The sequence below is a fragment of the Pipistrellus kuhlii genome, unplaced genomic scaffold (genome assembly GCF_014108245.1).
Source record: "Pipistrellus kuhlii isolate mPipKuh1 unplaced genomic scaffold, mPipKuh1.p scaffold_m20_p_12, whole genome shotgun sequence".
Lineage (NCBI taxonomy): Eukaryota > Metazoa > Chordata > Mammalia > Chiroptera > Vespertilionidae > Pipistrellus > Pipistrellus kuhlii.
In genome coordinates, this window is record NW_023425427.1 from 18,602,621 (window position 1) to 18,615,494 (window position 12,874).

The 12,874-nt window shown below is 40.8% G+C and overlaps 1 protein-coding gene across 7 annotated transcripts in view; it reads right to left on the reverse strand.

Annotated features, from left to right (window-relative positions):
• NFX1 (nuclear transcription factor, X-box binding 1) overlaps nucleotides 1-12,874 on the reverse strand; it is a 72,428-nt gene that overhangs the window by 27,582 nt on the left and 31,972 nt on the right. For 5 of the 7 annotated variants that reach the window (XR_006741265.1, XM_036433557.2, XM_036433558.2 and 2 more), the window contains exons 14-19: nucleotides 8,525-8,644; nucleotides 6,304-6,383; nucleotides 3,291-3,521; nucleotides 2,579-2,652; nucleotides 1,701-1,802; nucleotides 853-894 (exon numbers count right to left, since the gene is read on the reverse strand). Coding sequence is in view for 6 of the 7 variants with exons in the window: in XM_036433557.2 (XP_036289450.1) it covers nucleotides 853-894; nucleotides 1,701-1,802; nucleotides 2,579-2,652; nucleotides 3,291-3,521; nucleotides 6,304-6,383; nucleotides 8,525-8,644 (649 nt within the window). In the remaining variant the exon portion in view is untranslated. The remainder of the gene's footprint in view (nucleotides 1-852; nucleotides 895-1,700; nucleotides 1,803-2,578; nucleotides 2,653-3,290; nucleotides 3,522-6,303; nucleotides 6,384-8,524; nucleotides 8,645-12,874) is intronic. The other 2 variants (XM_036433561.2, XM_036433560.2) reach the window with 2 other exon arrangements.

Here is a 12,874-nt window from a genome sequence, read left to right on the forward strand (position 1 = left end):
CTTGGGGCATGTGCAGGAAGCAACCAATTGATGTGTTTCTCTCAAATCAATATTTCTCTCTGTCCTTCCCCCTCTCTCTAAAAATCAATGGAAAAATATCCTGTGTGAAGATTAAAAAAGAAAAAAAGCCCAGTACTGATAAAACAGATATCTATTAATGATAGAAAAGATTATGATATATTAATACAATAAAATATGTGGGAATGAAAGTGAACAAAGTACTACTAGATGCAACAACAGGAATGAATGTCATAAATGTAAGGAAAGAAGCCAGACAAGACTAATACAAGCTATATGATTTCATCATTTACGTATATAAATTTCAAAAACAGACAAAACTAATCTGAAGTGTCAGAAGTCAGAATAAGAGGTTATATCTTTGTGGAATATAAGAGAGGATTCTGGTAATTTTCCATTTCTTGACCTGGTGCTGATTATAACATTGTATTTACTTTGTGATGACTCACTGATCTATATACTTCTGATCTTCTACAAATATATTATACTTCAACATGAAAGTTCACTAAAAAACTTTAAGCCTCAAATAAAAAATTTTTTAAGTCTCTTATCTCCAGTGGAAACAGGAAGTCTGCTAGTCATGAATAAGCATGCTGTGGCATGTGATGTTTATATCGTGCCCCAAACCATATGAGCTCACATTTCAGAAATATGCTGAAACGTGTTAGGTAGTTTATCCTTGGATACTTCAATTCTTGATGATCAAGTTTCTCTTGCTCTCCAATAGCAGGAAAATACACAGAGCAGAAGCAAGTGAATGGCTGAGGGTTGCTTCCTCCCATAGTTTCACAGAGCTTAAGGACAATTAGATGAACAATAGCTGACATTACTTACTTTTTCCTTTCTAAGGCTGAACACTCCTCATCACATTCCAGCCTTGGGAAGTAAATGAAAAAAATAAAGTCAGAGCACAGGTTTCACAGTTTTTAGCTAGCAATAAGATCTTAGTTATCAGTCAACCTGGAAACAGAGCAAACTCTAGGTCAGAGGATGGCTGGATGAGGTCCTTGTCAAGAACGGGCGGGCAGGCCTGAGTTATTTATTTAAGTTGAGGAATCCTCAGAAGGGCCTCAGAATGTCCCCTCCATGCTCAGTCCTCAAAAATGTTCCCAGTACCCCTCTGACAGCCCCACCTCCACCTCCAGACATAGCTACCTCTGGTTCTCTATTCTCCAGTGGGCCAGGCTAAACACATCTACACCTCTGCTTCCTCTGGCTACTGGCTGGAGTGAGGCCTGGAAAAGTCTCTTCTAGGCTCAGCTATACACTGAGTAAAATTCCTTTGATTAGACTGTGTGTGACTCTTAATGCCAAAGGTCTGTTGAATACCTCTGTGAACATGGTTTTACTGTGAGGTACTGAGAAATGAATTGTTCCTGCCCTTTGGAAATTAAGCTTAATAGGAGAAAAAAGGCACAGCCACATATTTTTAAATTACCTGGCTTGCCCTGGCCAGTTTTGCTCAATGGATAGAGCCTCAGCTTGTGGACAGAAGGGTCCTGGGGTCAAGAGTACATATCTAGGTTGCAGGCTCCTCCTCGGCCTGGGCCCTGGTCAGGGCATGTGCAAGAAGCAACCAGTTGATCTGTTTCTCTCAAATAAATATTTCTCTCTGTCCTTCTCTCTCTCCAAAAATCAATGGAAAAATATCCTGTGTGAAGATTAAAAAAGAAAAAAATTACCTGGCTTGGTGCATTTCCTTCTTAGTAATTAACTTGCTGATCTCCACTGAATCTCCAAGCTGCATGTCTGTTATTTTAGAGGCCATGGAAATAGCAGCTATTCTGAAGTATAAAAAAGAAAGGGAAGAAAAGGCATTGCAGTTTTACAAGAACCTCCTCATACAAGGCACACAGACTTCCTTCCAGGCATAGCTATCACTCAACAATTTGTGTGGCCTGGAAAGCCCATCTGCTATTAACTACTGATGGCTCATCTCCCCAATCAGAGTCTAAGCAGCTAGCTCCACGGGAAACTATGAAATAATCCATTCCTCAGTGGCCCCTTGAATATTCAGGGCAATGCCTGGTACTCTGAGGTAGCCCAACACTGCCACTCTCTGTCGTCTGCATAGTTATAAAGTCCTATCTCCATGGCACATCTCTATCCATGGCCACAACCATCCATTCCTAACACTTCCCCTTCTTTACTCAGATCCCTGTGTGCACACATGGGTCCCAAGATTTCTGGAGGCTGCAGAGACAGTCAGAAACCCCCACCCAGGGGAAGAGCACAGGACTTGGTCCTAGCTATGCCACCACCACTGGTAGGGCCTTTGAAGTAACTTCAGGACATCTTTCCTTCTGATTTCATGGTGTAATAAGACCAAAAGGGAGAGAGGAAAAAGGAGGAGGAGAAATAAAGAGGTTATTTTATAAATTAAAGTTCAGAAAGGAAAGGTACATAAAGCAGTACCTTTTCTTTGAACCAGAAAAATGAAATTCAAGGAAATTTTCTTAAAAACTTTCCAACTTTTACAAAAGTTGCAAGGATCCTACAATAAACACATGTATTCCCTTTACTTAGATCCACCAATTGTTACCATTTAGGTAGCACTAACCTTTGATAAGTACTGGATGCTTCAGAGCAAATCATGATCTCTTTTCTTCGTCCACATTCACACTGCAGCTCAATCTGAGAGAAGATTAACATGGAGAGACATTTAGTACATGGCAACAACGTGAACAGGCGGCTTTCACTTTTAAAGCCTCTCTCATCCTTAACTCCACCTGAAAGGACAGGCCTAGAATGGAGTTTTTATCAATGAACCAGAGACCACATTTGACCCAGAACCAGTCAAGGCCTAACCAACTACTCCTCATCCCACTACTTTTACCTCCTGGCTGGGGGGGAGGGAAGGGAAGGGAAAGGGTGCCTTGCTTAATCCCTCAGACCATGTTAGTCCCCTTCTCACATACTCTCACAGCTCCCTTTACACGGGTGTAATACTCCTTCATGACATCAGTCATAATTGAGTAATTAATTATCTGACCCATCTAATTGAAGGGGCCATGTGTCTCCCATTCACTGGTATAGTACCAACACCTAGTAAAACATCTTGCACAAAACAGACACTTATATATTTAAAAGGCCATCTCAAGGTGGGCTGACAGAAATCTATGCAATTTAATCCACCTTTCTCTTGCTAACTTAACTTGATGTTTCTTGTAACCAATGACCTCTGATAAGGATGCATGCCCAGGTGCCGCTACAGGCAGTTCTAGACTCAGAGAACCAGAGTCTGTACCACAGCTGGAGCCGGGAATACACACCTTGGCTTTGCAAGCAGTCACAGGGCAGGGGGAGCTGAGGTGGCAGGGTGCCATGCATGGGTGGCCACAGTCAGCTCTGGGGGTGGTGCAGGGCTGCTTGCAAGCCTCATCCACAAGACACTCTCCTTTGTGACAGAGTCTCTGACACCTGTGCATTCCACACGGTAGCGCAGCACTGCAAGGTAATCCGCAAGAGATATCCACCAGGTGACATGGGATGTTGCTTCGTAACTAGGAGAGAAGGAAGTAGTCAGATTTTTTTCATCTCCATGTGGGATTTGGGGTGAGTTTTAACTTTCTATCTAAACATTTCTAAACTTTCAAAAAGAACATTTTTTCTTTCTTTTATAAAAAACACTAGAGGCCCCATGCACGAAGATTCATGCAAGAATGGGCCTTCCTTCCCCTGGCTGCCAGCACTGCCCTTATTTGGCTGGAGTCACCTTTGCTCCAACTCTGAGCCCCCTGGGCGGTGCCATGGCAACGACACAAGCATCCGGCTCCACCCCCGGCCGTTAACTGCCTGAGTATGCAAATTAATCTGCCATCTTTGTTGGTTAATCTGCATAATCACTTCTGATTGGCTGGTAGGCATTGCAAAGGTAAGGTCAATTTGCATCTTTCTCTTTTATTAGTGTAGATACATTTTTATTGTTTTCAGAGGGAAGGAGAGATAGAAACATAAATGATGAAGAGAAAGCTGTCTTTTGCATGCCCCACACTGCGGATCAAGCTCACAACCCACGCATGATTCACAGGTCGACACTCAACCACTGAACCATGCTGGCTGGGCAAGACATTTTCTTCAAAAAGTAATTTTTATCTGAAAACAATTAGGCAACTTTTCAAAGTCAGAAAGTTAAGATAAAAAACAAATATGAACCTTATTTAATGCTTGTTAGGACCCAAAAGGATATGTGGGAACAGCCAGGTGTGATTTGAGATATAAACTTCCCAAGGTGAGTAATAAGCATGTGAAGCCACATAACTAGGAATATCTGAAATGCTATGACCAACTGGGGGATCAGACAATCTTTTCTCTAGGGCACTAAGTTGACAGACAAATCCTGAGAGCTGGGGCACTGACAGTCCATGGGCTCAAGCAGGGCTGTTTGTCTGTTGTGTTTTTATTGATTTGGAAGAGAAAGAGGAAAAGGAAGAGAAAGAGAAAGAGAGAGATAAAAGAAGAGAGAGAGAGAAATTGAGATTTGTTGTTCCACTTATTTATGTATTCATTGGTTAATTTTTTTAAATATATTTTATTGATTTTTTTTTTTAAAGATGGATCTTTTTAAAAAAATATATTTTATTGATTTTTTACAGAGAGGAAGAGTGAGGGATAGAGAGTTAGAAACATCAATGAGAGAGAATCATCGATCAGCTGCCTCTTGCACACCCCCCACTGGGGATATGCCCGCAACCAAGGTACATGCCCTTGACCAGAATCGAACCCGGGACCTTTCAGTCTGCAGACCGATGCTCTATCCATTCAGCCAAACCGGTTTTGGCTATTTTATTGATTTTTTACAGAGAGGAAGGGAGAGAGATAGAGAGCTAGAAACGTCGATGAGAGAGAAACATCGACCAGCTACTTCCTGCACACCCCCCACCGGGGATGTGCCCGCAACCAAAGTACATGCCCTTAACCGCAATTGAACCTGGGACCCTTCAGTCCGAAGACCGATGCTCTACCACTAAACCAAACCAGTTTCGGCCATTGGTTGATTCTTGTATGTGCCTTGACCAGGGAATCAAACCCACAACTTTGGCATATTGGGACAACATTCTAACCAACTGAATTACCTGGCCAAGGCAGGACTGTTATGTGTAATTAAATACTCAACTCTCCTCATATCTCCTAACTCATAGACTCCACAACGTTAGACAACTCTGTCGTTTAAAAAATTAAGTTAATTAGCCATTGTAACCCCCAACTCATTTTTTCTTAGAAATTGCCTCCTTCTGGGATTCCTCACTCCAGGAAAACGATGCAGGAATTGTATTCCTATGGAACCAAAGGTTACCTTTATATAATCACTCAAATTTTTTCAAAAACTCTCAAAATGAAAAACATACTTTGACTCTAGTGACACATAATTATCACTCTTGAAGAGGTCTTTGAAGTTTAGGATGTACATGCTTGTAACACTTTGGAATCAGTATTTTGGTAGATTGAAGTTCCTGATCATTAAACACTTACCTACTCGACTACCATGGCACTGGAGATAACTTTTGCACATTAAGTGCCCTCTGTTGTCCCCTCCCCTAATGACTTGGCTATATTCTCATTACCATTTAGAGTGTTATTTCCGTGTGTATTTGTGTGTGTGTGTGTGTATGTGTAGTATATAGTTATGCAAAGTATACCTTAATTTACTTTTATATTTTTTTTTCTTTTACCTTTATATTTTTTACTGTTAATCCTCAACAGAATATTTTTCCATTGATTTATAGAGAGTGGAAGGAAGAGGGAGAGAGAGAAACATTTATGTGAGAGAGACACATCGATTGGTTGCCTCCTGCACACATCCCAACCAGGGCTGGGGAACCTGCTACCAAGGTACATGTCCTTGACTGGAATCGAACCCAGGATCCTCTAGTCTGCAGACCGACACTATATCCACTAAGCCAAACCAGCTAGAGCAGTGGATGGCGAATTCATTAGCAACAGAGCCAAATATCAACAGTACAACGATTGAAATTTCTTTTGAGAGCCAAATTTTTTAAACTTAAACTTCTTCTAACGCCACTTCTTCAAAATAGACTCGCCCAGGCCGTGGTATTTTGTGGAAGAGCCACACTCAAGGGGCCAAAGAGCCGCATGTGGCTAAGCCACAGTTTGCTGACCACAGAGCTAGGGCATACTGTAAAAATTTTTTTTTTTTACATGTCAATAGCAAACTTCTGCTTTGTGGGTGTATTAATTTTGAGAAAAAATGAGACTAACAACTCAAAGTGATTCAATAAAAATAAATGTCTGGCTGGAATAATGAACATGACAGAGTAAACTTACCTCATGTTTGCCCATGCACCATTTCTGAGTTAGGAAAGTACAAGGGGGACACTTCTCTTCACTGTGACAAGAATGATATACTATAGAAAGAGAAAGGTAAAATTAGAAAGTGTTTAAATAAAGCCACATAAATTATTATACATGTTGTAATGGCGTAGACAGGGGACTTTTACACTTGGAGTATTTAGCACAGCCCTCTGGTCTGTCCATTCTACTTATTCTTTTGGCTCTACCTTACACAGCAACTGCTCACTTCTGCTCAGACATCTTTGTTGCTCATCCACCTACCATGCTTCTGCTGACCCCTTTCAATTTTCTTGCTGCCTATAAGAGGCAGTTCATCCAAACTCATGTCCCACAACAAAGTCTTCCCTAGCTGGCCACACCCTGCCCTGAGCTTTCTTACAGCCCCCATGTCTTGGTTCTTAAGTGGATGGCTTGCTGCCATATTATCTGGCCCATCTTCATGCAATGGTTAGGTGTGTCATCCTCTTCCTCTCAGGGAGCATATAAGAACCTCAAGGTCATGGGATATTTTTTCTTCCTCTAAATCTCCCTCTGTGTCTCACAGAATGCTGGATATACGACAATCACTCAAAAAAAAAAAAAAAAAAAAGTTAAAAGGAATGCTGAACAAAAACAAGCTAAAACAAAATTCACAAATGGTTAAGCTCATACTATGGGCATAACCAACAGGCTTTGGACTTCAGCTGTAACATCTGCAAATGAGTATAAAGGAGAAGTGGGTAAGTACTGGCTTGAGCATTTACTTCATGCTGTTGTAAACTAAGCTGGGAGGGCCTTCCTAAGATCCTTAGGGAAGAAACTTTTCACTTCAAAAAGAACTTACTGGTAGATGGAAGGATAAATGGTGATGGAAAAATAAAATAATTTACTTAATTCCGTTTTATTCTATTAACTTAAAGATTCAGAGCTATCGATAGTTGTCTAATTGTCAGTATGAATCAGATGGCCAGAGTTACTGTAAGTATTACATCTGATGATCCGAGTAATTTCAGGTTTGCCTCTGGGACTTGGTTAAATGAAATGGACCTGATATGGTCTTAGAGCAGTGGTTCTCAACCTTCCTAATGCTGAGATCCTTTAATACAGTTCCTCATGTTGTGGTGACCCTCAACCATAACATTATTTTCCTGGCTACTTCATAACTGTAATTTTGCTACTGTTATGAATCGTAATGTAGATATCTGTGTTTTCCGACAGTCTTAGGCGACCCCTGTGAAAGGGGTCGCAACCCACAGGTTGAGAACCGCCTGTAACAAGACTAAATAGATATGAAAAAATTGGGGGTGATAAGTAGCTGCAGCAGACTATTAGAGAAAAACTGGAAACAGTTAAAATGCCCAGCAACATAAGTTACAGTCCATCTATGCAACAGAACAATCCACAGCCATTGACAAATCTATTTGTAAGAAATATTCATCGATAAGGAAAGGGGCTAAAATTACAATAAGAGGGGAAATGCTAGTTAAAATGAGTTAAGTTCAACCCTAGTCAGTTAGAGTATCAGCCTGTGGACTGGGAGTTTTGGGTTTGATTTCCTGTCAGGGGCACAGTACGTACGTACGTCAGTTGCAGATTCAATCCCAGCCCTGGATGGGGCATGTGGAAGATAACCAGTCTCTCTCTCTCTCTCTCTCTTTCTTTCTCTCTCTCTCCCCCCACCCCCCTTTGCTCCCCTCCTCCTTCCCTTTCACTCTCTCTCTAAAGATTAATGGGGGAAAATATCCTTGGTGAGTTTAAAAAAAAAAAAGAAAGAGAGAGAGTTCAGAAGAATCACACCAAAAATACACACTAAGTTTAATTCCTAAAAGAAGACATAAATGATATTTCAATCCTTTGACTTTATCTTTTTTTTCTTTCTTTTTATATATTAGACATACATTGCTTCTATAACAACAAAACTCAAGTTACTTTTAATTTTGTAAAAAGATGCTCAACTTGACAAGACCAGTGAGGGCTTCTCTTGGCCTTTCAGGTGTGTTTGACATCAACAGAGCAAAGCAGTGAAGGCCACTGTGATTCCCAACTGTGGCTCCAATCACAGACCCATCTTCACAGACGCAGCCTCTGAGCAACTGTGGGGGCGAGGGGTGCCATCAGACAGCATGCTCTCAGAACAGTGAAGACCATCACGCAACATTCTAAATGACATGGTGTGAGAAGGCTGTAGGTGTGGAGGCAAGGGGATGGGACCCACCTGGATGGTCACAATCATGGACTCTGGCACAGGTTTGGGTACACTCAGGGGGCCTGGTACCACAGGGAACTGGAGGGTAGATCACTGATGCACCACAGTGGCAGGATAATTCATCAAAACCTGGTGAAGCAGCGGGTGAAACAAAATAACCCTTCATGAGTTTGGGATGAGCACACACATATTTTACACACACACACAGACACACACACACACACACACCTTTTCTTTTCTGAGGGGCTTATATTTCTAGAGAATAGGCTGCTCTTTTTTTTTTTTTAATCTACACTCAAAAATATTTTTTCCATTGATTTTTAAAGACAGTGGAAGGGAGAGGGAGAGAGAAACAATAATGCAAGAGAGACACATTGACTGGTTGCCTCTCTCATGCCCCAAACCAGGGCTGGGAGCCTGCAACTGAGGTACGTGCCCTTGACGGAATCGAACCTGGGACCCCTCAGTCCATAGGCCAATGCTCTATCCACTGAGCCAAACTGGCTAGGGCTAGGCTACTTTTTATTTTTTATTTTATTTATTTATTTATTAAAATATATTTTATTGATTTTTTACAGAGAGGAAGGAAGAGAGATAGAGAGCTAGAAACATCAAAAACATCGACCAGCTGCCTCTTGCACACCCCCTACTGGAGATGTGCCCACAACCAACGTACATGCCCCTGACCGGAATCAAACCTGGGACCCTTCAGTCCGCAGACTGACGCTCTACCACTGAGCCAAACCGGTTTCGGCTACTTTTTATTTTTTAAGTTTTTATTTTGTAAAAAGTGTGGAGCAGACAGATATAACGTGTTTTGTTTTTATCTACAATGAACTCTAAGACCATAGACGGTTTTTTATGTATTTTATAAACAACAGATCTATAGGCCATCTCTTTTTGGGAGAACATGAGACTTCCACTAAAGGTACAACTCTTTTGGTTAGGAAAATGATTGAGATTATGAGAGCCACAGTAACCAACATACAAAAATATACATCTAACCTAGGGGTGTCGAACTCAATCAGAGAAGGGGCCAAAATCTAAAATCCAGCCTAAATCGCGGGCCGAATGGTTTACTGAACAGTCATAAACTGTCATTGTGATGGAAACGCAGCGGAGTGCAGTGATGACAGCGCAGTGCGGGCCACATTGCAAGGCCTGGCTGGACGGATTTGGCCCGCGGGCCTTGTGTTTGACACATGTGATCTAACCTAATAACAGAGTATATGCAATTAACCATCACTCTGCTACACAAACCACGCCCACCAGCCAATCAGAATGGATATGCAAATTAAAACAACAAAGATGGCAGTTAATGTGCATACATGGAGGGAGGGAGGAGTGAAGGCTGAAGACAGCAAGGAAGGAAGAGGGAGGGAAAGTGGAAAACAAGGCAGCTGCGGCCACTGGAGGGAAAGCACTGGCAGTGCGTGCGGGATGAGGTGTGCAATGGTGGTGGTGGAGGCAGCGGCGGAGGCAGCAGGCACAGCAGGTCAGGCATGCAGGGCGAGGCGTGCCCACCCCACCCTGCCCCAGCAGGAGAGGTGGGGGGTGGGAGAGGTGGCAGTGGCGAGAAGGAAGCCCGCCCGAAGTCTTGCAGGAATATTCCTCCAACAGGTCCCTAGTTTGAATATAAACCTCAGAGAGCCACTGAAGCAATTTAAAAAATTCTCATAATATCATCAACATCTATGGTGCTTGACATATAAAGTTGAAAGGAAGCACAGAGCTACATTGTGAGTTTATTAGGCACAGTTCATAAACCAAGTAAAAATGAGAGCTCACATGGGACAGCTCTAAGAAGTAGCTCACTTAACCCATAGATCCAAGGGGAACCAGTTCTCCCACTTTGGGTCTTGATAGAGGCCAGGCCCTTGGCTTATGGTTCTCAACTAGGGCACTGGATTATGATCTCAACTAGGGACCTCTAGGATCCCCCACCCACTGCTCTTATATAGTCAACACTCTCTAGCAAGCTCTGCAAAGATTAGACGATGTGGTAGAAAGAGCCCTGTAAAAACAGTCAGGAGACTTAGGCACCTAGTCCTACACCTATTATTTATTTGCTCAGGGACTGCAGGCAAGTCCCTCTAAATTTTTTTTTTTGTCAAATGAGGATACCAAACTATTATCTATCCACTCAAAAAGATTATTGTAAGGATGAGCTGATATGTGAAATACCTTGGTAAAGGGGCCATGTATGTTTTTCTGTAGAACTCCATGTGTGTGATCTGAAACAAAGCACTGACTCAATTCCTTTTTGAAATGAGATGAGCCTAGCATTCTAAAGAAGACATAATTATGGGAAATCTGACTTAGGCCAATCTTTTATCTTTATTGATTTCAGAGAGGAAGGGAGAGGGACTGAGAGAGAGAAACATCAGTAAGAGAGAATCATTGATCAGCTGCCTCCTGCACACTCCCCTACCGGGGACTAAGCCTGCAAACCTGGCATGTGCCCTGACTGGGAATTGAACCAGTGACCTCTTGGTTCCTGGGTCAACGCTCAGCCACTGAGGCATACCAGGCTAGACTTAGGCCAATCTTTTAACGCAGCAGTTCTAAAAGTGCTCTGTTGATATCTAGGGATCCCTGAGAGCCTTTCAATAAGTCCACGAGGTCAAAATTATTTTCATAATAATACTAAGACATTATTTACTTTTTCTACTATATTGGTGCAAAAACAAAAAAACCTGCCAGGGCCTTAATGCAAATCAAGGTAGTAGGATCAAACTGTAATCGTATTTTTCACTGCCAAGTACTTAAGAGTAAATATAAAAATGTCAGTTTCACTTAAGGAAAGTCCTTGATGAAGCAGCAAAAAAACAAAAAACAAAAAACCACCTTTGAATCTTGAATTTGTATTTTTTTAATATTCTACGGAATAAAATGGAGAATCTGCATATAATGCGCTTTTGCAGCACACAAAAAACTCTGCTGTGCTCTGGCCAGGTGCTTGGTTGGAGCATCGTTCCATATACCAAAAGGTTGCTGGTTGATTCCCATTCAGGGTCAAATACCTACATTGTAGGTTCAATCCCTGGTTGGGGAAGTACAGGAAGGTCAAAATCGATAGTTCTCTCTCACATCAATATGTGTGTGCGACTCTCTCTACCTTCCTTTCTCTAAAATCAATAAAAACATGTCCTTAGGTGAGGATTTAAAAAAAAAAAAATGGGTTGTTTTCTGAAGAACTGCACTTCGCTGAATTGTGAGCTAAATTAACTTTTTATTTGTACAAAATACCATTTTTACTTGAAACAATGATTGACAAACTATGGTTATTCAGACTTGGATATGTAGTAGACATTTTATAAAAAATGAACAAAGTGAGCCTGTCACTAAGAAAAATGACTGCTGCCAATTTTAAGATTCAAGCTTTAAATAAAAATAGAATATTTGAAAATATATAATTATCACTATGATAAGCTTGACAACTTTCTAATACTTTTCCTAAGAGTCTTATGGTAATTATAGCACTAAGTTTTTAATAGTATAACACAAAATCTATCAAACTTCAAAGATATGCATAACCCAGTGACAACTATTTTCCAAATGATCAATGTATGACATTGTAAAATCATGCATGGGTAAAAGATCCATTCAAAATATAAGAAAAACCAATGAATTTTAATGTGACCAAGACTAAAAACAAAAATTCTGACTTAAGTACTTTCTGAAATGAAGTTTTGGTGTAATATCAAAAAAGAATACCCACAATTATCTGTAAAAAGTTTTAAAATACTCAATTCCTTCTTCAACTAGCTGTGTGTAGCTGGATTTCCCTCCCATATGCCTCAACTATATTATAACAGACTGATATAGAAGCAGATATGAGAATCTGTTATTTTCTATTAATCAAGCATATACTCTTCTAATTTTTTTGAAAATATAGGGTTTTTTTTTTTGTTTTTTTGTTTTAATATATTTTATTGATTTTTTACAGAAGGGAAGGGAGAGGGATAGAGAGTTAGAAACATCGATGAGAGTCACTGACCAACTGCCTCTTGCACACCCCCTACTGGGGATGTGCCAGCAACCAAGGTACATGCCCTTGACCGGAATCGAACCCAGGACCCTTCAGTCCCCAAGCCAACGCTCTATCCACTGAGCCAAACCAGTCTCGGCGAAAATATAGTTTTAAAAAAATTGTTATTTATGTTAACACACAATGGTAACTACAATTAAAAAAATGAATAAGTCAATATTTTAAAAATCTGTTTTAACTCCTCGTATGATAAAATAATAAACGTAGATAACTATAACTCACATAAAAAGAATTCTTTAGGGTTCTCAATAATTTTTAAGAATGCAAATAAGTCTTATGGCCAAAAAGTTTGCAAACTGCTGCTAATA